Source organism: Malaya genurostris, chromosome 1, assembly GCF_030247185.1.
Source record: "Malaya genurostris strain Urasoe2022 chromosome 1, Malgen_1.1, whole genome shotgun sequence".
NCBI classification, from domain to species: Eukaryota; Metazoa; Arthropoda; class Insecta; order Diptera; family Culicidae; genus Malaya; species Malaya genurostris.
The window spans coordinates 165,905,501-165,927,802 of record NC_080570.1 but is presented as its reverse complement, the minus strand read 5'-3'; the positions used below and the strand labels follow the sequence as shown (position 1 = coordinate 165,927,802).

Here is a 22,302-nt window from a genome sequence, read left to right as displayed (position 1 = left end):
TTGCTTGCCCATCCACCTTGTTCACCTTATTTAGCTTCTTCAAACTATTATCTGTTCCAAAACCTCAAGTCAACTCTGAGAAATCGATGTGAGTTTCGTTTTGGAATTTCAGACCGCTACTTCCGCGACCTGATACCGAAACCTGTATAACCAGAGTAAGTTTGTGTGGCCATCAACTAATATGACCTACACATTTAGAAGATGTTTTCCGTTCTCCAAGAATCTGAGTAAGGGAGCAATCTCGGACCACTTCCCGAAATCTTTCACAAGTCTTGTGGATTTTTGTGCTCTAGAAATGGATATCTAGAAGACATGTGCGACTGAAATGGCATGATAGTAAACGTTAAGAAGTATAACACAATCTCGGTCACAGTTACAAATTTATGTATGTACATAAGGAATATGTATGTACATAAGTAACATAATTTTTTATCTTTGGGCCCCTCCCGAAATGAAATCCTGGATACGGGCCTGGAAGTACATATGTTGTTGGAATGTATGTTTTTATGTTAAGATATGGTATGGATGGAATTGTAATTCCAGCTTTTTGATATGAAAAAAAAAACAAAAAGGAATGGCAGCGGGCTTATTTCCTTCTCCTTCTCCCTCTCCCTCTCCCTCTCCCTCTTCCCATACTCATTGTCGGGGTCGGACCGAAGATATTGGCACAGGCCCGTATCCAGGATTTCGTTTCGGGAGGGGCCCAAAGAAATACAAATAGGGAACGGGTATAGCGTATAGCACCTGGGTTCGATTCCCAACCCCGCACATAGGATCAGAAATCTTTTCTGGCCCGAAGAGGTGAATGACAACAATGTTAAAACCTCTATAATCGAAAAAAATACAAATAATGTTGTTGAAGATTGCTTATGTACCTAATTCTCGGTGTGCCTTTTAGGGGTGTTTTTAACAGACACTTTAAACTTTTCCACTGGTACTGCTATTGTATTACATTTCTTTACGTTTACTGTTTTGTTATTTCTGCAACGCATGTCTTATAAATTCTAAATAAATATATATCTATTTTTGATTCCGGGAGGGGCCCGGGCCCCCCTCTGGGTACGTGACTGTATTGGCATGGCACTGAACGTCCTTGATCGCCTTCTGACGTCGATTAATCGATGAACTGGAGTGATCATCTCAACTAAGTTCACATGCTGATGGTATCCATTGCATTTGGAAGTCTAGTGATATTATTAATTTATTTATGCTTATTAAATTTGATTTTATCCTAAACAGACTAATGCTTGCTGTAAGTGGATGCTCTTGCAACTCATCAAAATTTACTCACTTTAGAAGTGCCTTTTATAAGCAAATTCTTGTAACGCAAATAACGGCGCTGATCGGTCACAGTCCAAAGTTGTTTATTTGCAGAAACAGCTCAACGAGTCAAGTTGATACTATATCGTAGCAGGCTGATGGTTTTATACAAAACATACATGAAGCACATATTTTTTTCTTCCCCGATAGATATAGAATTTATAATAACCGCCACTCTCGCGCCTTATCTGATGGTCAAAAAGGTGCACACGGGATTTACATGCGGGCAAAAGATACCTACAAATTAACAATTCTGACGGGCGGCTTTTTTTTTTCGCAGCAGCGCAAATCTTTTAACCCATCCCTCTCGCGAGATTCAGGATGGGACCTCTTCCTCTCGGCCATCGTCATTCATATAAAAGTGCCTACTTGGATTGGACAAGTTTGTCGAGTGCTGGCAGGTCGTACGGCGTGTTCTGTTGTGATTGATCAGTTTCTGATCGTGTTTACAGTGTCGTGAGTTTGTTTTTGGTTGTGTATTTACTATTGCCCCTTTCAAAAACATAGCAGGCGCTGAATTGAGTTTCGTATTGCGCGTAATGGGTCAGTATTCCTCAGTTGCTCTGATTTACCACGTGGCATTGAACCAGTTAGCAGTTAAAGGTAGCGGATATTGAAAACTATAGAACATGAGGTTCTGTTGATGCGTAAAATAAATTTATATCGGTGTAGGAATTCTCTGGATGATATTCTGCTACTTGAAAACTGTTGAGAACTTTAGTTCTAGTTTGAAATCATTCTTTTAGTAATACTGTAATTTTAAATATATAGAAGGAGTGTTGTGCGTATTTATGCCATGATACAATATCAATATATGTCCATCAAGATACATTTTTATGCAAATTTTCAAAGTAATTTAGAGTTCCCAAGTTATGTGTTCCTTTCTGTGCGGATTTTTCATGCGAAATTTTTATTCGTTTTTCTTTATGCATGAAAAATTCATTCCCACCCAAGATTGACAAATTTTCGAGTGGATTTGCTAAGTTATGAGTTTTGTTCGAGTATTGTTTGATTATACGGTACGTTCTCTGTGCAAATGCAAAACGGTTACCATCAAAGCGCAAACAAATTCACGATTTTTTTTTCAATCAATGTGTTGATCGTTGAATCGATACTAGTTTTTATTACCCTTCCTCATTAACGATCAATGGTGAAAACAAATAACAATAAACAGCAACCATGGGCGGTAATTAGTATTTATCGCTTGATTATATAGAGATATGAAAAAGGGAGAGTTACTCTGTCCGTTCCGTTGCTCGAGATGATCAATGGTTTCAGGTTGGGGTAGAAAAAAAAATGAAGATCACGACGTGACTGAAAACAGAGGAAGAATCAAGCATTGTTTTTTTTTTGCAAGCCGTTAAAGGCCCTCTTATCTTAATGATGTTCTGAACGCTTCCTTCCTCAAAAATTCACCTTGATCGATTTGATCAACAATATACCGGCGATCAACTACCACATGGTCATGCAGCGTGGCTGTGAGTAGTGATCCGGGTCTTTATCTGATTCCAGACACTGCCAATTATCGACACCTATCAAAGTTCTCAGCGTCGTTAAAGCGACGGTCGTCATGGAAAGTGTGCTTGATACTAATTGCGTTTGCCAGTAGCACCAAAGCTATAGCGTATGATCACTTGAAATACGACGCCAGCGATTCGAATCCAAGTACCGAAAAGATAGAGGTTACAGAAGACAGTACAATTTTCGAAATAACCTTTCTGCCAGATACCACTGAGTCTACGGAATCGGTAGAAGATACAGTCTCGACAAGCTTGCCAACAACGACTGATCCTCAAAACGATAGAAACGATTTCTATTGCCGCGAGGATCTTTGCTTGCAGTACGATTTGTCGGGACAGTTGGTACAAAAGAAACATGTCGCATGCGGTCACGACGGATCATTCGCCGAAAGTTGTCTGCCAGGAAGGACATTGTTCAAAATTGATTCCCAGATTGAAGCTTTCATCATTCATCTGCACAACGAAGCCAGAAACCGACTAGCTAATGGATCGCTTGAGGGTTTTGAAGCTGCCTTCCGGATGCCAACCGTCGTAAGTTTGTCTATCCCCGAATATGACCGAAACAGAGCTATAATTTCGTTTAATCTAGATGTGGAACGATGAGCTGGCCACGTTAGCGGAGCTAAACGTGAAAAGTTGCCAGTTCAAACATGATGAGTGTCGAAATACGGATTTGTACCGCCAAGCAGGACAAAACCTGGCCCTCGGTTACTATCCCATTGATGAAAATATTTTTGATATAATACAAAAATTGACAAGTCTTTGGTTCAACGAATACAAGGATGCAGATCAGAAAGTGATGGACGATTTCGTGAATCCGGCCAAGTAGGTCTTTGCGAAAGTAGTTCTTGAACGATGTAGCTGTCATTATAAATGTTCTTGTCTACAATTTCAGTGTTACAATCGGCCATTTTACCCAGATGATGAGCGACCGGACTACTGCGATCGGATGTGGAATCGTCATATATCCACAGAAAGTATCCGGTTACACATTCAAAGTGGTACTGTACGCCTGCAATTATTCAATTACCAGTATCTACAGCCAACCGGTCTACCGCAAAGGACAAATGGGTGCCAAATGTGTGTCGGGCATGAATCCGCACTACAATGGGTTGTGTAGCATGGAGGAAAATCATTCAATACATTCCGTGCCATTCTATGAGTAGCACTTTAGTTATAATGTGTCAATAAATATTCGGTTCTGTAAAGTTTTATTGTAAACCAGAAAAAAATATGTTACAGGTTTGAAAAAAAATCTTCCAAAACGGCCAAATACGATATAAATTATCATCGTATAAACTGCCGTTCTACGCATCATTGTCCCATGGAACAAGCGAATTTCTATATAAATAGGACAAATATACTCAGAATCGCAAAGATCAAGTTCGAGTTTTCCATACAAAACATTCACTCAGGCTAAAAACAAAATGGAAATTTTTGCATTCAATCGAAATACAGAACAGTTCTGTACATAACCCCTATTCTGCATTTCGATCGAATGCGAAATTTTGCAATCTGTGTCTCGATTGAGTTCGAATCTCCCAAACAAAAACGCCATTCGATCGGAATGCAGAATATGGGTGTATACAACATATATTTAGGGTTGGACAATATGAAAAAAAACTGTACGATACGTATTGAAACTATGAACAAATCTTTATTTGAGCCATACGATAAAAAAAGGACACGGGAAAATCCTTACAAATGAGGAATATTTAAATTATCCTATTACTATTATTTTAACAGGATTATTTAGAGTGATAGTTAAGTAGAACGAAACATAGTGATACAGCAAATTTGGTGAACCTTCCAAATTCCTCTTCGGAATGAACCCGCCTGTGGTTTAGCTTAGGTTTAGAGCTCATTCGTCATACAAAAGCGAGCGCTTTTAGACTTCTGAAGGTTTCCACGAAGAGATAAACATCAAAGCATTCGACCGAAATGGTGAAATTCCGAAGCGAATGCTTTACCGCGCTCATCCTCCTCCGGGAATAGTACAATCCCGTAAAGTCATTGTCCTGCCAATCGGTCTGTGTCGTGGTCCTCCAGGACCACCCCCACCGGGTCCACCACCTCCACGACGGCTGTTACCACCATCCGTTGTATTCGTAGATCCGCTCGAACCCATATCCAACATCGTCCGGAAGCTGACAAAAGGATACAAAATCAAGTCAATGTTTGCGAGCGATTTTACAAGTATATACAAAACTATCAACTTACAACATAACGATGACGGCAAAGAGTCCGGTGAACAGTCCTATGAAGCGCTGGATGGTCCATGGAGGATTCTGATGGACTGTTCCGTCTGAAATATTGAATGACGTATACTACAGACTGAAAATCTTCTCTGAGTTATTTACCTCTCGCAATGTACACCATGTCGTGACCGTTTTATTCTCTGGCCGTTTGCATTATATTTTTACTTTGAAAAATTCGGAAACGATGGTAGAAATCAAAAAGAATTATCAATATTTTTTAAACAAGAGTTCAAAGAATAATTTTCTAATCCTTCAATGTGCACGTCATGTTCAAGGATGCCAGGTCATTTTTTAAATAATCTGTGTTCGATTCAAAACTCAGTCTGTATAAAATCTGTATTCACTTCCCATATGAACATTGCAGATTGGCATCGTTTTCGTAAGCAAAAACTGGAACTACATTTTCACTGTTTTCCATGGTCAGTTTCAAGGCTTTCAGGTGTTCATTGACGGTCAGTGATCGAATTCGAAAATCTGTGACAATGATTATTTCAAATCTGTGCAGAAAATTCGGAATGTGTCTGTGAATCTGGCATCTCTGGTCATGTTGTTTTGACAATGTCATTATGGTTATAATTGGTAGAGTGCCTGTAAGTAGAGTGACGACATCTCATCCGTAATGTTGGTAACAACGCAATTTTTTATATTAATCTTTTGAAATGGTGATATTTGATGCATCATAAGATTTGCCTACTCATTTTGCCTGAGTGGACCACTAATGTAATGTAATGTAGATTTCGTTATTACTGCCCTCACACTAAAATTGGATTCCGCTGTTCGGTAAATTTTATGACGAAAACCTATCCCCTCAGTAGGCCGTTCTATCTGTACGGAAATCATTATTTCCGATAGTAAATGGACAGGTGGCTAGATTTTTCTATGATGGAGTGCGGTTGTCATTTTTTTTCTTGAAAACGTTTTTTTCTTGAAGACGTGAGGAAGAAAAGTGTAAACATCGAGCATTCCAGGATCATCCGTTGAATCACGTCCAGTTGCTATAACCGAAAACGAAGTTTTATTTTATATTGACCAAGCCGAGAATACTTTATAACTTGGAAGGCTTGGAAACCATTGTGCCATCCCTTATCATTCGGAATCATATCTTTACGTCCACAGGAATGGTATTTCGAGGATAAATTATTGTTTCGTTCCATTGTTTAGAAAACGATACATCGACGTTCGGACGCGGACTATTTATGGACTATGGTCAGGCCTGATTTTCCAATATACTACTGTTAAGCAACGGCATTTTTCTCGAATTATTATTTTTAACGAATACGATTGTACACAAAAAATTTACGAATTTTAGCATTACTCTCGCTCAGTGAAACATCTCCACAGTTTCAATAAAACAGTATATATGCTTTACGTTTGTATACACTCTGATTTACAATTATCACTCGAACTATTTGTAGTATTGTTCTGTTATCGTTTTGCAGCAAAATACTGTTTTAAATTATTTGAACGCGCTCATCCAACTGTTTTATCGACTATGTCAATTATAAATGTTTTGCGTTGCTCTCGTCTCATTCATTTAATGTTGATTTCAACTCTAACGATGAATGTAAATCTTATGGATTTCATTGTATCCTAGTGAAGACTTGCTGCTTCATCCAATTCTGGTATAGCTGAATGCATTTTTCATTATCATGTATTCTAAATTTGTGCCACTTTACAGAAATTTCAAACGTCAGTAGTTTATTGTACCGGTGTGTAACAAGTGACAATTTATCCTCGTGTATGATGTGAAGTTTGGTTAAATTTGACAATGCGTATTACGGGTTGCCGTTATATTTGGTATTTATATAATTTGAACTATACCAGTTGCCATTAGTTTTTGTGCGGGGTATCTATTTATGATGAGGAGAATATCACACTGATAAGGGGATTTCTATGTTTGGTGTTGACCGCAGAGTTGTGAGAATAAAGGATGTAGAAATTAGTACCAGATGGCGATGAGACCGTACCAAGCACAACATAAAATATATGTGGATCATGAATTGTAAGGCTTTTTCAATTTGTTGAACAGATTAAATTTGGAATAAAGCATTGTTAGTAAAATCCAATTTTTTTATGCATTTTATTGTGCATCTTTAGCCGTCTTAAAACTAATTACAGTTACTTAATTAAGTTGTATGAAGAAATTACGAACTTTTGAGTTTAACATTTTTGAAAAATGTTTCTACAGTTGTAGCTTTATACCTTATAGTTTCCTTATATCGCATTTTGGCGGGGAAAGGGTTCCAATCAGCTTTACAGCCCTGTCCAAAATGTGTGTCCCTCCCCGTTAGTTTGTATCAGGCCGAATTAGCGCATGCGCGCCATATAAACGCCTTTTTCAATATGAGGAAATTATATTATTACCCAACAGTTTTTTTTTATTTATTTATGTTGGTTTCCTTACCTTTGGTCATAGTTTATATTCTGTTTTACCTTAATTCCAGTGGTTGTATTCAATTCTCTTTTGTTGTCATTCTATTTTATTTCCATTCCGTACTTTTTCTGATATGTTGTTTTATTTCCCTAAATGTAAAAGTTAGTTGTATGCAGTGGTGTTTTTATTCTTACCCATGTTCCATTTTGTATCTAAGATTTGCTAAGAGTGTTAATTAAATTATTTTCCAATTTTTCAGCTTTCTTATTCATTCTCAGTCAATCATTTCCGAAAAAAAAGAAAAAAGGATTAGTGTTGTTTAATAACATCTTTGAAGGGCGGTTATGATAGTTCGACTTAAAAGAACTGAGGACATGCGTTTTTATTTAAATTATATTGACACTTGGGTCCCATAAAAATTACTACAGCATGTTCACATTTCGTTATCTTCGGTTGATCTTTGACAGTGTTACCATCCGCTCAGGCACTTTTGGGCATCTGGTGTACACTGACCCACAATCGAAATGCATCACTACCAATTGGATACAACGCACCCAAAGGCACGGTAAAATGTATATTGTACATACACACAAAAACACATACATACATACATGCATACATACATACCTACATGTATTCCACACGCAAGCATTACAACATTGAGTTACAATTTCTACTCTAATAGATCCTAACTAAAACTAGTGTGCCAATAGTCATCTCATTAGTAGAGTCACCATGTTATTTTAGCAATCACTCGACTTTCAATAAATGAATTGTGATAAAATCGAATACAAAGTCTTTGCCTCGTCTCTAAGAAGCAATAACGCATAGCAGTAGTTCGGAAGTGGTTCAATACTGCTGTTTTAGCGAAGCAAAATGCTCCAAATTTCATGTTACTTCTGAAATTAATCTATCAAACAGAGATAACAGATCTCACTATAACTAATGGTTCTCGTATATGAAATGACTAATGGATTTGAGATGAATGGGGGTACCGTTACCCAATTTCTATCTCTTCTAATGGTCGACCATGAAACGGTGGCCATTATTACCATTCTTGCATGCATTTACTCTTACATTTCACTCACACATCATCTCACTCATCAGGTCCCAAACGATACATCCTCACAATACAAACTGGATGAACATCGTTTGACAGCTATCAGTGGTTTGCTCATTGGTTAAGTCATTATTATTTCGTTCTATTCTACAATATTCTATCTCATTCCACAGTAATCCATTGTACACAAACCACCAATAAACTTCAAATATGGACTCGATTTACCGTTCATTTGTTGTCATCGTGTGAAACCCAATTGGGATACGTTCACTCCACTTAGTTTCCACTTCACACTGGTACTAAGGGCCGGTAGTATGAAAATAAAACATAAAAAAGAGCTCAGTTAAGCCCTACCGGCCTCTCCAACCCCGGATGTTGGAGCGTAATGCAATCAACATCTTATTCATTTAATTCGTTCCATATCTTATTCATTTAATTCAATTATGAAACTCAAAGCTGTAACGCGTATCTTTATCAAATTTTAACGCTAATTGATTGTATGTGATGATGTTTGCAATACCGTCAAGCCCACCAACCAAAGGGGAGGGGTTTCTACAGTTGTAGCTTTATACCATTCCAAAACATCTCTGGCGTAGTGACAAGATGCCAAATCAGGCCAGAATAACAAGGGAGCGTTATGGATGCGTAGGAGTGGTAACAATCGCTTTTTTAGACATTCTTCGTGGTATACTTTCTTGTCTACCATTCCGATAGTGATGAAGTGGCTCGACCACAACTGTATATTTCCTGTCAAACCAAATATTTTTTGGGAATCTCGGCCTTTTTCATCGTCCATTGCATGGCCGTATGAAAACATAGTCTGGGAAGCTGCCTCAAGTGTTCCAACACATAAGTTTCATCGTACATCGGTACAGTTTTCACCTTGACCGACTTCATACCTTGACGGTTCTTAGAAATATGCACGAAAGTTGAAGATATTTTTATTTTTCTAGTCACCGTACGTACCGAAAGATATCGTCCCTCCGGCAATATTTGCTTCACCTTCCTTCGGGGAAAAGCAAGTCCTTTCTATATGGTGTATTATTATTTCAACTCAGAACAGAGATATAAATAAAACAAAAAAAAAAACATTAGTTTCACTTACAATGTTGAATTTATTCGCTAGAACCAGTGGCAATGCAAAACAACGTAATGCACATTGATAATTAAAACCATTCTTAACATAACTGTCTTTAAAACGTTAACGCTAGGAGTAGTGTGCTGAAGTGAAGCACATCACAAGACTTAAAAGGATGGGAGATACCAGAAGGAAGGAGGGGGTGGCATATCGTAAACATTGCAGTCCTGTGCCCCCCGCCCCGCTGTAGGATTAATTTTCCTCTTCCTCGGGCTGATTTTTGGTTTCTCCGGCACCGGCAGAACTCTGGTCGATGTAGTTATCCCGTCCTGGAATGCCGGTCCCGTGTGAATCTCCCAGCCAAGGGTAAACCGCGGGACAATCGAAGCAAGTTTCCATATATCGAGTGTCACTGATGTTTGATGCCGGTTCCTTGAAGGACAGAGCGCACTTGTTCGAGATATTACAGGGTTTGGGTGTTTGTGTTGTTTTGGTCTTGCAGTTCCACGGTTCGTAGTTGTTCAGTTGATTCAATGTTTTCGGATCGGTGATCCACGTTAAAGCCTGTGTTACCGTGACGTGATATACATCCGGTCTGAAATGGAAAAAAATAACGGTGTTGGATGCTTCACTTATAGCAAACCGAAGCCACTTACAAAGTCTGGGTCCAGTCGAGGAACTTGTGCAGTCCACGTTCCAGTTCTCGAATCTGGAACCAGTTGGTGTGGAATGGCATCATGTACGGTGCTCTATTTTGGTAGTAATATCGCTCGAAATCTTCCTGCAGCCAGGCAAACACATCTTCCGCGTCGTGGTTGTGTAAAACGCATTGATCCATGTACGGACAGTGACCTCCTTCGTAGCTTTCGACAAAGTGAGCATTCAACGGAACCTCCCAGATACCCGGGAAGGACTTAGTTGGACAGGTTCCACTTTTACACTCGTGAGGAATTTTGTAGTCCAATGTGTACGGCCAAACAGGAATTGGACTTGGAGGTACGCTTATTGAGCTATCGTAGATAAAACCGAAGTCCTCGATGACCTACGAGCAAAGATACTCGACTGGATACAAGTCTGGTTTTAATTGAAGTAAGTAACTTACCTTGTATTGAGTGTTACGACCGGGTTTTAGGAAGGGTGCCCGCATCCCATTGATCTCATTGGCTGTGACGTTTGAGAAGTGCTTCAAAATTGTTCTCATTCCGATCATCTCTCCAACCCACTCCTCATAGCCTTTGTCCTGCAAACCCATCTGGAGGGAAATCGTTTCCACTGCAATTTCGTGGCCATCGTTGGCAAGTGTCTGAATCTGCTGATAGTTGCTAAGGGGGAACAAAAAAAAAACAGACATGATTGTTTCCGTGCGACTGGATGCTGCAAGGCAGCAGTTTCTGACCATTTATCTTCTCAGCGTTCGGAATAAGCACCGATTAACTGCTCAGGTGCATTTAGACGAACTTTATCTCAACAGCGAAAGCAGCAATTGAAGCGAAATTGGATTCCAAATTTATGCAGCCCATTTCACATTTCGCGACTGCATATGAGAGCCGGCACCGGCAGCAGAGATAAGATGAGCGGCAGATAAGGCAGAATTTATGTTTTATTTCCTCCTACCCGAATAAAAGAGCTAAGTTGTTTTTTTCTCTCTTTCTCGTTTTGCTTTTTTGCTTCTATCGCGATTAAGGTGGTGAAATGAGATGTACAGATAAGTGGGAACTGGGATTGCCAGTAGATATGCCTCCAGAAGTATAAATCTAATATTACGATAACTTAAAATTCTTGAACGTATCGTCGTGGTTGTCCATGTGGAAGTAGTCGACTGTGGACACGGTGCTATACGTATTAGGATATTAAATACGGGAAGGTAATAAGAGTCAGGCATTTATCGTACAGTTGAAAGTTTTATGGCAATCGTTACGAATATGCATTGATAATGTAATCATAATGGTCATAATAATGAAAAATGTTTCATATTCCCCTCACTATCTAGTTGGGTGAAGCGAAAGTTAACCAAGCTCGTTCCATCATTGCAACAGTTTTTTTTTCAAACCCGAATAACATATCAATATCGACATTTCAAGCAACCGACGGATGCTTGAACAGCTATGAGAAATAACTCTCACTTGGAAAATGAGCAACAAGTTCGTAGTGTAGACCGATTTCAGGTTCAACATACTGTGCCAGTCTAGCGTAATGGCAGGCTGCCAAATCCTCTCAAAACAGCACACTCAAATGAACATATTGTAAAGTCAGTTAAAAAACAAAACGATTTGAAACAGAACCCTGTTCTGTAATTGCGAAACATGGCAATTTTAACAAGTTTTAATTGCTACTTGGGTTAGTTCATGTTGGCACCAACTAACAAGATAAGAAATCTGGAAGTCTTTACCAATATGCTTCAGTAAGCTCTGAAAAAATTGTGTTCAAATGTGAAGCCTATGTGAAGAAGTAATTTCCGAATCGAAAGTCGGATCTCGATGAAACACAATAGCAGGCTAGGGTCGCGAAAATTGGTTCTGCCATCTCCTAAAAAAGTGCGATTATATATAATACTCTGAAACTCTGGAACCGGGAGTCGAATCTGGATGGAATTGAATAGTACCGTCCATGTAAGTTTAGGAAAACCGGGTAAACAATCTAGGGAAAAAATCGGATCCTAGACTTCTTACCCATCTAAACTTTCGAAGTTTTTCCAAGGCATACAAAGTAATAACTCATCACTCTTGTCAGAATCGTATCTTACTGGCTTAGTCTAGTTTTCTTCATTTCATAGTGGCTTTGTGTTTTGACAGCAATGGAAAGTACAAATGGAATTAGATAACAGTTGAAATTAGTTGAAAATGATGCAATGCCATATAGAAATATTTCATAATTTTCAAGTAAATTTGTTACAACTTACTTACCAAAGACAACATCAATAATATGCGAAAAAGCTTGTTTGACCATACTATAGGATAAGCATGGCATTTGAAAATTAGGTTTATATTTATGTATCGCCTTTTCTTTAATTATGACATGAAATCAAGATTTTGGGAGCACTGCACGACGCGACTTTCTTACCCTATGTGCGGGTTTGGGAATCGAGCCCAGCCGTCCCCGTGTTTTCCATCGGATTTTTCGAAAAGTGGTGAAAATCGTGGTATTAGTTATTTATGGTTATTTCACACTGTTGAAAATTTCAGCACAAATTACTGATCATATTTCTGATGGTACGTACAAAGAATTATGTTGTTACAAGTGTTGGTGATTGCCGATAATTTGACAGAAGCTGTTCGATATTTTTCTATATTGTATAACACATGGATCAATAAGTCCCGAGACTAACAATGGAAACAACATTTTTTTTCCAAAATTTTTTTTTATTCATCATTTTATTAATCACCTTTCAGGGTGATACAATGGTTCCAACGTTTTTCCAATTTTTCAATACCATGTTTATAAAAAAATTATCTACCGCTTCAAAATAAGCTTCAGTTTCAGCGATGTCCTCCTCAATTGAGCCAAATCTTTTTCCCTGGAGCATTTTTTTAAGATCAGCAAAGAGCCAGTAGTCACTGGGAGCTAAATCTGGCGAGTATGGGGGGGTGGGGAAAGCCCAATTCGTTCAAATTCGCCATTGTTTTCATCGACTTGTAGCAGGGTGCATTTTGTTCCATCGAAAGCAATTGCGGCACCCACTTGGAAAAAACCTTTTTTATGCTCAATTTTTAATGAAGGATAGTAAATACACTTCCATATGATATCTGTGTCATCTCAGCAATCTCACGGAGCTTCACTTTACGATCTTTCATTATAATTTTTGTCACTTCACTCACATTTTCCGGTGTAACGGCTTCCACAGGTCTACCCGAGCGTTCCGCGTCATTTGTGTTGGTACGACCACGTTTAAACTCGGCGAACCACCGACAAATCGTTGCTTTTGATGGACAAGAGTCCGGATAACATTTTTCAATCCATTGTTGCGCTTGCACGGTGTTTTTACCCATTAAAAACAATGTTTTATCAAAGCACGAAACTCGGTTTTTTCCATTTTTTAAACAAACTACAAAACTTTACTCCAACCTCGATAACTCAGCTGTTTCTGGTCGGATCGACATAAAATTTTGACCCGTTTCAAGCAAAGGTTAGTACTCTCGAAAGACGTGGTTACTGGTTTACTACGAGCGCCATCTCTGCTTTAGTATCGGGACTTATTGATCCATGTGTTACTACATTATCAATCCGGTAGGAAATGCTACAAGAACTCGTGTCTCTCAATGCATGAACCGAGAATTTTTCTACGATTCTTCGCTCCACTTCATACTCTGAGTATTTTAATGGGCCTTAAAAAATTACAGTCAGTCGGTGCTGTGTGGAATTTACCAAGAGAGAATCGCAAGTTGACAATTATCGCAGCAAAATCGAATCGATGATTCGACTTGATGATTCTCATACTAGGTTGCAATATTTCAAAACCCTTGTATGGAGCATTGACATACATTTTCATAAACACAACTTATACAAAGGTTATTTGCACATAGTTAGAATAATCGCAATCATCAACTGCCCGCATAGAATCGGATCGCGAAACGAGAATAAGCGATCGTTTGTTGCTTCAGAGAGAATCCGCACAGCAGCGTGCTAACTCGTGATGCTCGAACGGGACATCGAGAGAAATTCGCTCTCGCACTGGTGTCTATCCTACGTTAAAAGAACCATGCCGTTTTTTTGTTGCTGCGATGATATCCGTCTTTCTTTGATGGCACTGATTGAATCGTGTGAAGAGTTACTAGTGAGCGTTCTTTGATACAATAAAAGTCATCCTTGGTCGTTACGTTTAGCTAAATTCGAGATATTCACGATTAACCTATATTTTCACAGGGCCGAATTTTGAAAAGGCGACTTTTTGAAAACAACGGACAAATTCATCTTCCCGTGGTTAATGCAGAGAAATTGATTTATGACCCTTAGAATAGAATTCACTTGATTTTTTTAACTATTAAGCTTCAAAGCATTTGCTTTGGTGGCAGATTTTTGCGGTACTTTTCCGCTAAAAAATATCGAATGCCACATCGTTTATGTTCGTGTGCTGTCCGATTTAGCTTTGAGGCCATTTTTCGTCTGAAAGCAGTTGTGCTAGCAGTTTGTTAGAATATGCCGCTCCAGTCGCGACACCGTATTACAGCGTACGTATCAGTAGAAAGGAAAGTTCAATACAGAAGTTGATAAGCAAGTGTCAAAATTAGAGAATCTAGTAGATAATATGGAAGACGTGATAACAAATAGAAGTAATGGCAATGCTACAAATTGCTGCATCAACAAGTACAACTGATAACAAATCAAGAAGGAAGTAAACGCAGTCAACACAGTTAAAGATAGGGTATTGCACAACGTTACAAATTGCGTGTTCTAGGCTTTCGGTGGAATTTCGGGAGAAAGTCGGATGAACTTTCTACTTAAAATCACAAGCTCGGCTTGTACTGAAATCTTCGGACTTTACCCGAAAGTAAATGTTAGGAGCTTAAAAACTCATAGTTGGGAGGAGTTAGGAGTTAGTCAGTCTCAGAGTGTTCGCGGAAAATATACGTTACTAGAGGAAGTCGACTTGTATTAGCAGGAAACCATAATAGAAAATTTTTGGAATAGAACGGAACTAGCGACTGAATTTATGGCACTTGATGTGTCTCTCTCAAACTGTGATTGTTTCGTTTCATTACTATGGACACAGGCTAGTTAGAACAAAACGAAACAAAACAAAAATAAAAAAAAAGAAGCATTTATGTGATAGTGCAAATTAAGCATCCACCAAAACACACAATTGCTCAAATGGCAACGTAAGTAAGTTGAAAGCAGAATCTCGTGAAAGAAAACCCGAGAAGGATACTGCGGTTTAACTCAGTGCGGGAGCTGCAGAAGGAAACCAAAGCAAAAACGCAATCCTAGCAGGCGAGGAAAAAGCTTCCGCCCGAGACAAAGTGGCATTTTAATAGTTGCATCGAGTTTACCTTGATGAAAAGCGTTCATTGTAATGAAATGTCTGGAGCCTGAGAAGGGATGGAAGGGAAACGAAGATTTTTTTTCCACTGTGTTGCGCTTTCAGTTGGAAGAATAAAACATTTAAAATTTAATTTATTCGCTGTAAAGGGATAAAGGTTGGCCAGAGGAAGGCGGAGGATGCAAGGTGCAATTAATTGTAGAGTGAAACGCAATTTCTTTCCTGTCTTGATCGAGACAGGAGCTGCCAGAATGATTAAGGGATTGCACGAATAGATTTCGTGTTGACGAAATTGCTTGTTGCAACACTGTGACATAACTTCAGGCTGAGGAGTTTCAAGGCATACTAACCTGTATTCGTGCGAAATAAAGAAGGTTCCTTTGATTTCACAGCCGTTTGGATTTTTCCGTTTTCCATTGAACACCTTCTTGTAATGTTCGTAATTGTTAAGATTCACAGCACCATCGAACGTTAGCAGTATAATCTGCGGAATCTGTTGTAATGAAAGATAACAAAACTATGAGCTAAGAGAAGAAAGAAGCTATATCATGGATTCCGCATTTACCTCATCCGGTTCCAGGCCCCTCGGAATCAGTGTGCCGTCTTTGTTGCAGAAACAATACGGTAATTGGCACTCACTTTGGTCGCATTTTTTCGCCAGATCTACTGGCGCTTCGGTGGTTACTGTTGGCTCTAAAGACGACATGAAATGCGAAACAAAATGATTGGGAACTAAATAGACCTATGGAAAGAAAAACTTACGAGCGAGAGGTCCACACTTTGCTTCCGCCTTGAATGTGCAGAACTTTTGCAAATCATCAAAATACAACCCCGAAGGACATCGGTTCAAGTATGGGAAGCCGTCTACGCACTGCAATGAAAGTGAAGAATATGACAACCATGTGTGGGGTGAAATTAAAATTAAATTTGCTAGAATAAATTTGAATTTCCGACTGGTGAGCTGGTAAGGATATGGCTGCTCACTACGTAACAGAGTGTTTCGGCGGAATGGGATTCTTCCCGCAGGCAGCGAACATAAAACTACTTCTGATTCTGCTGGAGGCAGCTACTCGGTAAAGTGTCCAACAGCCTCTGTTTCATTTGACTCGTTTGTTCTGAGACTTGCATCATTCGAAGTAGTAGGCTGTGTTTGACAGATAGTTTTTGTATGAAAAGTTGACCACGTTGAACTCAGGTCCTCGATCCAGGCATTGGTTTGATACATACTATTTATACATTCAATATATAAAACTCTTGAAATTGAATATTTTGTATATATCAGTTTGTAACTAAGCGCATGAAAAAGATTTCCTGCCACAGGGAGCCGCCCATGCGTATTCAGGATTAAAAAGACGAACGCGAGCACACTTCGGAAGCATGTTCGGCTATTCTGATGCTGATTCGGTTGGACTTTTGGTGTTGATTGATAACGAAGCCTTGACCCATTATCATGCGCCAGAGAAAAAGGCTGATTACGAGTGCTCCGAAATGGCCTAGGGGAGGCTAAATGGGACGGAAGGTTTTTGGAATACGTTTCGTAGACTACCGTCGTTTTTCGAGACAATGTACCGGTACAGAAGGGCATAGTGCGAAATTTATATTGGAGTACTGATCGCTACTTTCGGAACTTGAAACCGGGAACCATCAAAGTAACCCCTGAATGACCATACCTGCATCGGCCAGAAATAGTCGAAAACATAACATACAACATAGAACTCGTTTGAATTTAGCAAATTTTATGAACGACAAACACCCACAAAAAAAACAAACCTTTACCTACCTGATAAAACCGGCGACAGGTGACGGGGTCGGCAAAGTTTCCATTTCCCAAGTTTTCCGGACATTTGAATTCCTTCTCGTCCTTGGTCTGCGCTGTTTGCGAGTTTGGTGGTTTTTGCGTAAGGATGCATGGAAAGGCAGGGAAACGGTTAGTTGGCTATAACCTTGCTGTTCGATTTGAAACAGAATCGTATACATGCGGAAAAAAGTGCACATGAAACACACGGTTCCTCAAGCAATATGACATGAGTACAATTTATTCTTTCGCCTCGGTTTGACACGCCACAGTAGTTTCACTATTGCTTCATGCTACTAATTGTTACAGTGTAACACCGGCACCGATAGTTGATGGAACCGGTTTCGGTCTTTGTTTATCCACACGCGCGGTCGTCTTTTGTTAGAATTTTGCGCATTCAAGACCGTTGTGGGGATGGTGACATCAATCAACGCATAAATTGACAACCAAAATAGTGTCAAGATTAAGGATGATGATGCCACACCTAAATTATGCGGCTGGTAAAATTTACATAACCAGAATGCTTCAAGTTGCATGGTGAAGCCTACTTCGATTGGAGAGACAGTGAAAAAAAAGCATCATGTTGCCGCCACCGGTTGACACCAAACTCAAGGTTGGTACAGTTTCTCAATCGTGACGGGACTTCGGCACGTGGTTGAATCACCAATCCAAGTAGCCCGATTTGGAAGTCCACTCGATTTTTGATTTCATTTTGCCGGCCCGTTATCGATCGGATGGAATGAATGTGAATAGAAATGGTTATCGTGGCGTGGAAAATTCGGTGCCAAATCTTGTACGACTTGTGGCTTAACTGAAAACCTTCGTTAATTAGCAGGATTGAATTTGTAAACGTGCTTTCGTGTGACAGACAGACGTCAGTTAGCTGGATGACGCTGAGTAAATACAGTTTGGTGTCAAACGTGATCTTTTCTGATTGTTTGGGTCTATACGACTTCTCCCTATCGTCTCGTTGGTCTGATTAGTACTCTCAAAGGTTCATTTCAGATTACGTAGAAAATGAAATTATTATTCGGTCTTGAAAATGAATTGTCTGTGCTGGGGCTAAACCGGACAAAAAAGTAGGACTTAATCAGGCACATAATTTTTGACTTGGTATTCTTAGCGGATTCTTGAAAGATACCTAAATATTGCACGTTCATTATACCTGTAGCGAAACAATCAAATAGTCTTCAATAAAGACTCTAAAGTCAGTTTTAACATCAATTATTTTTGCTAGTGCAGGACGCCAAGCTCCGGGACCATAGCGATATACCCGGCGAGCAAGATTATATCTCATGAAAGGTTGAAACCAACAGACAATCCAGGCCCGTTATCAGAATTTCGTTTCGGGAGCGCCCAGTTGACTTCATCAGTTTCGGAAGCACCGAAAAAAGCGGTATGACATTTAATTTATTTGAGATCCAGGTTCCAAAGGTAGTGGTCTAAAATTTCAAAACAAAACTCACATCGATTTCTCAGAGATCATTTGGGGTTTGGGAACAGATAACAGTTCAAGGTAACCAAATCAGGTGAACAAGGTGGATCTTTCCGAATCATTGAGCCTTTTCTGAAGCACTCGTGCCGACTACAGTCCATTGCAAGGATATTTGAAAAGAACATATCTCGCTTGCAGACGAGTAATTCCACCACGGTATGAGAGCTCTTTTGAAGTAGTTTAATACGTAAGTAGTCTCATCTGTACCTTTTTGCGCCTTTTGATGATAGACAAGTTGAAATTTTGTAAAAAAACATGAAAAATGGTTCTATTTCATTAAACTGAAATGATAGCAGCATAGTATGTTCGAGAAAGCTGTGTAGTTTTTAAAGATGAAAAACTTTGTATAACATGAAAAACTCATATAAATTGGAAATATATGTGTTTTCTTACAAAAACTGGTTTTAGGACACCCTTTTCAGAAAATTCATTATATTATGAATTACATTCAAGTTACGGGAATAGTTTCTTCAGCAAATATGTTTGAAATAACTTTCTGAACAACTTTGTCGAAGTAACTTAGCCTCTATGTTGGCTCTGAACTAAAAAAATATTTTTATCTCACTTTAAGGGGAATTAATCACATAAATAAAACTTGCCAAAAGATGGCGTCTATCATTCTGAGCAACTTTGCTGAAGATACTGTACCTCAAAAACCATAATAATGGGTCCAGCCAAACATGTACTCGAAGTGCGCTTGCTTTCGTATTTTTAGTCCTAAAAAAGTATACGCAAGATCCAGCGGCGGGATATCTCATGGTGGAATCTGCGGGTTCAACGGGTTTTATTCCCTTTTTGTTTTATTAAGTAAGTTTAAGATTTGACGCCCTACTGTATTCGTTCTTCATTTTTTGTGTGAACCTTTATAGTCCGGTTAAGCCTCGTGGTTCCTGAAGTACTAGATTTTGGGTTGGTTTATCGCGACTTTTCATGGAAACCAATGATTATTTTTCAAAATCACAGATAAATTTGGTATTGGATGTATTTTTCAATTTCCAAAACGTGCCCGGTTTAGCCCCGATCTCCCCTATGCCCGTATATTGAGAAGATTTGGTTGCTGCTAACCGTTTTGTATTTGAATCATTTCAAATTTTCAGTATGTCTTACTGCAATCTGAGTCAGTTTGGGCATTTCCATGAAAAGTTATAATCTTATGCTATGAACTGACATCGAGTAACAAAGGGAGATAAGCCATTTTTTTTTTAAATTTTCATGGCATCTTTTGACTGCCACTGTTGGAATAATCCTGGGTCGGTGGTTCAGAGTGCAAGGCTCTTCGATCGCATATCAGTTAAGGCTCGTACGAATGTCTTTAAGTATTCTTAGTATTAGTACAATCGTAGTACAAGTCAGGTGATAGTCCTGTACAAGGTCGAATCGGTGACGAGAGGTCAGTGTTGAAACAGACGATCAAATTCCGCTTCGGAATGTAGTATAATGATGTAATCCAGTAACAAAAAGTATGATCTAGTAAAAAAAGGATTCAAATTCTAAGATAAAAAGAGAAATGGATTTTTTCACGGACTAAAAGGAAAAAAACACCGCAGAAGCAAAAGCAAAACGCATCACTCTACAATTCCTCCGAAAGTTGTTCTCAGGTAGCCTCCATAATTGGTTCAAGGAAACCTGCTCGAAATTGAAGTGCTGTTCCTTTCCCTTGGAGAGAAATACGATCTGGATTTGGGTAGAACATTTCTAAGGGCGTTTTTCATTGAAAACCCATTGAAGTGCTAAATTGCTCTGGTTTAGCACTTTCGAGCAGAAAAGAGCAATGAAACACCGTTCGAATATTGCATTTCTGCTCGAAAGTGCAAAACCAGAGCAATCCACGCCACCAATGTTTTTCAATGAAAAACGGCATAAGAAACTTATTCATTTAAGTTGGAGAAATACAGCAAACATTACATTAACAAACAAAAAGTGGAACCATTAGTTTTGGGTTCTCTGTAGTGCATTTGACAGCAGGCATGTTTTTGTTTCAGTTGCGCACAAAAACTATAGTTGGCCATGCTTTTCAATCACATGTCAGTTTGAACTCCAACATTTGAAGTAAGTTCTGTCTACTTTTGGACACCAACCGATCTTTTTCAATAGGAGTTGAGTTTTCTCTATAACTAAGTCAAAAAATTAAAATTGATCATCATCCGTGCCTGTGTAACTGGTTATCGAGCAACGTAATTTTTTTTTTCGAAGGAACCAATGATTCGCAATCGATGCCATTAGTTGGCTCTGCTGCAGCTGAGCATCAGCGGAAGCAAGAAAAAAAAAGAGCAGTGAAGTTACCACTTTCTGTTATGCAATATCAATTTTGGTTAAGTGATCAAAGAGCACGTAATATGGCAGACAGCGACGCACGTTTTCCATATTATAAACAGCGGCCAAGCGAGCTCCAAAGTCCTCTGGCTCCAAGTGTCCGTTGGAAGGCGAAAAGAAAGTTGAAATTGTAACTTTCTTCGAAAGGCAACAAAAAATGTTACAAAACTCCTTTAAAATATCCAGTTTTTTTTTCTGCATTTAGCGATCGGTCTTACGAAGTTGCTGAAGAAAAATAAAAACAAGCTCCCAACAGCGTTGTTTTCTAGCGATCCAAGTAGGTTCACTTGAGTTGCGCACTGTTACGATCGGCTACCATGGCGATAGTAATGAATTCACGTCATGTGGCATGCTGCGTGTCATACACCTTCACTTTTCTGTTATTTTTCACGCATATGTATGATTCCATCACAAAAAGCTTGAGCAATTTTCTTGTTGAAAGTATGATTTACCAGACACAAAGATTATCAAGCCCAACCAAATCACCACCGGTAATCTCATGCTGGTTGGTTCACAGAATTATTCTTCGCGATCGCAAGTCTTCTCCTATTCCGGTAACTACGATTTGTTCCAAAAAAAAAAACAAAAAAAAAACAACACTTTCTCACACTCACACACCGATCACCGCACCACAAACACTACACCCGAGATCACTTCACTGGAGGATCGTACGCAGATCAGATGCAAGCCACGACTGCCAACGCGCACACACCGAGACTGACTGAACACGATTCACCGATCGTTGGAGACCTGGACTAGCGCCTGGCCACATCAATGACGCGATGCGCGCTTTCGCGGCACATTATTGCGATTGCCGATCGCGCGGGTATGGGCAGCAAAGCGCTAAACTTGATGCAAACTTGATGGCTCGATAAACAGTGGTGCGGTTTCCTACCATGCAGACGGGTGTAAGCGCAGTACGGAAATCTGCCGCTTGCTAGGGGTTTCTCGAGACCATTGTTTTGGATCATGTTTTTACGCTCCTGGCTATGCAGACTGAGACATCGTTCTTGATACTTGGCCTCCGAACAAGGAAATTAACAAACCAAAATTGTTCATATTCACTTATTGATTCCGATCAGTTCAAGGGCGCGATATCCCTACAGTAGGCAGAA

General features: G+C 39.3%; 3 protein-coding genes across 4 annotated transcripts; 1 reads left to right on the top strand and 2 right to left on the bottom strand.

Moving 5' to 3' along the window:
• The first annotated feature begins 1,688 nt into the window (after positions 1 to 1,688).
• On the top strand, positions 1,689 to 4,223 carry LOC131426673 (antigen 5 like allergen Cul n 1-like). 2 transcript variants are annotated; one of them, XM_058589562.1, is made up of 4 exons: positions 1,689 to 1,923; positions 2,833 to 3,371; positions 3,430 to 3,665; positions 3,736 to 4,223. In XM_058589562.1, exons 1-4 carry the CDS (start codon positions 1,860 to 1,862, stop codon positions 4,004 to 4,006), a joined length of 1,110 nt encoding a protein of 369 aa, XP_058445545.1. In that variant the 5' UTR covers positions 1,689 to 1,859; the 3' UTR covers positions 4,007 to 4,223. The 2 variants fall into 2 exon arrangements, with proteins under 2 accessions (XP_058445545.1, XP_058445546.1); XM_058589563.1 differs by having other exon boundaries at positions 1,692 to 1,863.
• Positions 4,224 to 4,477: 254 nt separating this feature from the next.
• On the bottom strand, positions 4,478 to 5,383 carry LOC131426674 (glycine-rich selenoprotein-like). Its single transcript, XM_058589564.1, has 3 exons — positions 5,201 to 5,383; positions 5,061 to 5,145; positions 4,478 to 4,987 (listed from the first exon to the last, which is right to left on the bottom strand). Exons 1-3 carry the CDS (start codon positions 5,217 to 5,219, stop codon positions 4,816 to 4,818), a joined length of 276 nt encoding a protein of 91 aa, XP_058445547.1. The 5' UTR covers positions 5,220 to 5,383; the 3' UTR covers positions 4,478 to 4,815.
• Positions 5,384 to 9,627: 4,244 nt separating this feature from the next.
• LOC131426672 (chitin deacetylase 1) lies at positions 9,628 to 21,920 on the bottom strand. Its single transcript, XM_058589561.1, has 8 exons — positions 21,640 to 21,920; positions 17,365 to 17,456; positions 16,347 to 16,455; positions 16,150 to 16,277; positions 15,935 to 16,077; positions 10,713 to 10,932; positions 10,267 to 10,652; positions 9,628 to 10,205 (listed from the first exon to the last, which is right to left on the bottom strand). Exons 1-8 carry the CDS (start codon positions 21,686 to 21,688, stop codon positions 9,863 to 9,865), a joined length of 1,470 nt encoding a protein of 489 aa, XP_058445544.1. The 5' UTR covers positions 21,689 to 21,920; the 3' UTR covers positions 9,628 to 9,862.
• Between the last annotated feature and the right edge of the window lie 382 nt (positions 21,921 to 22,302).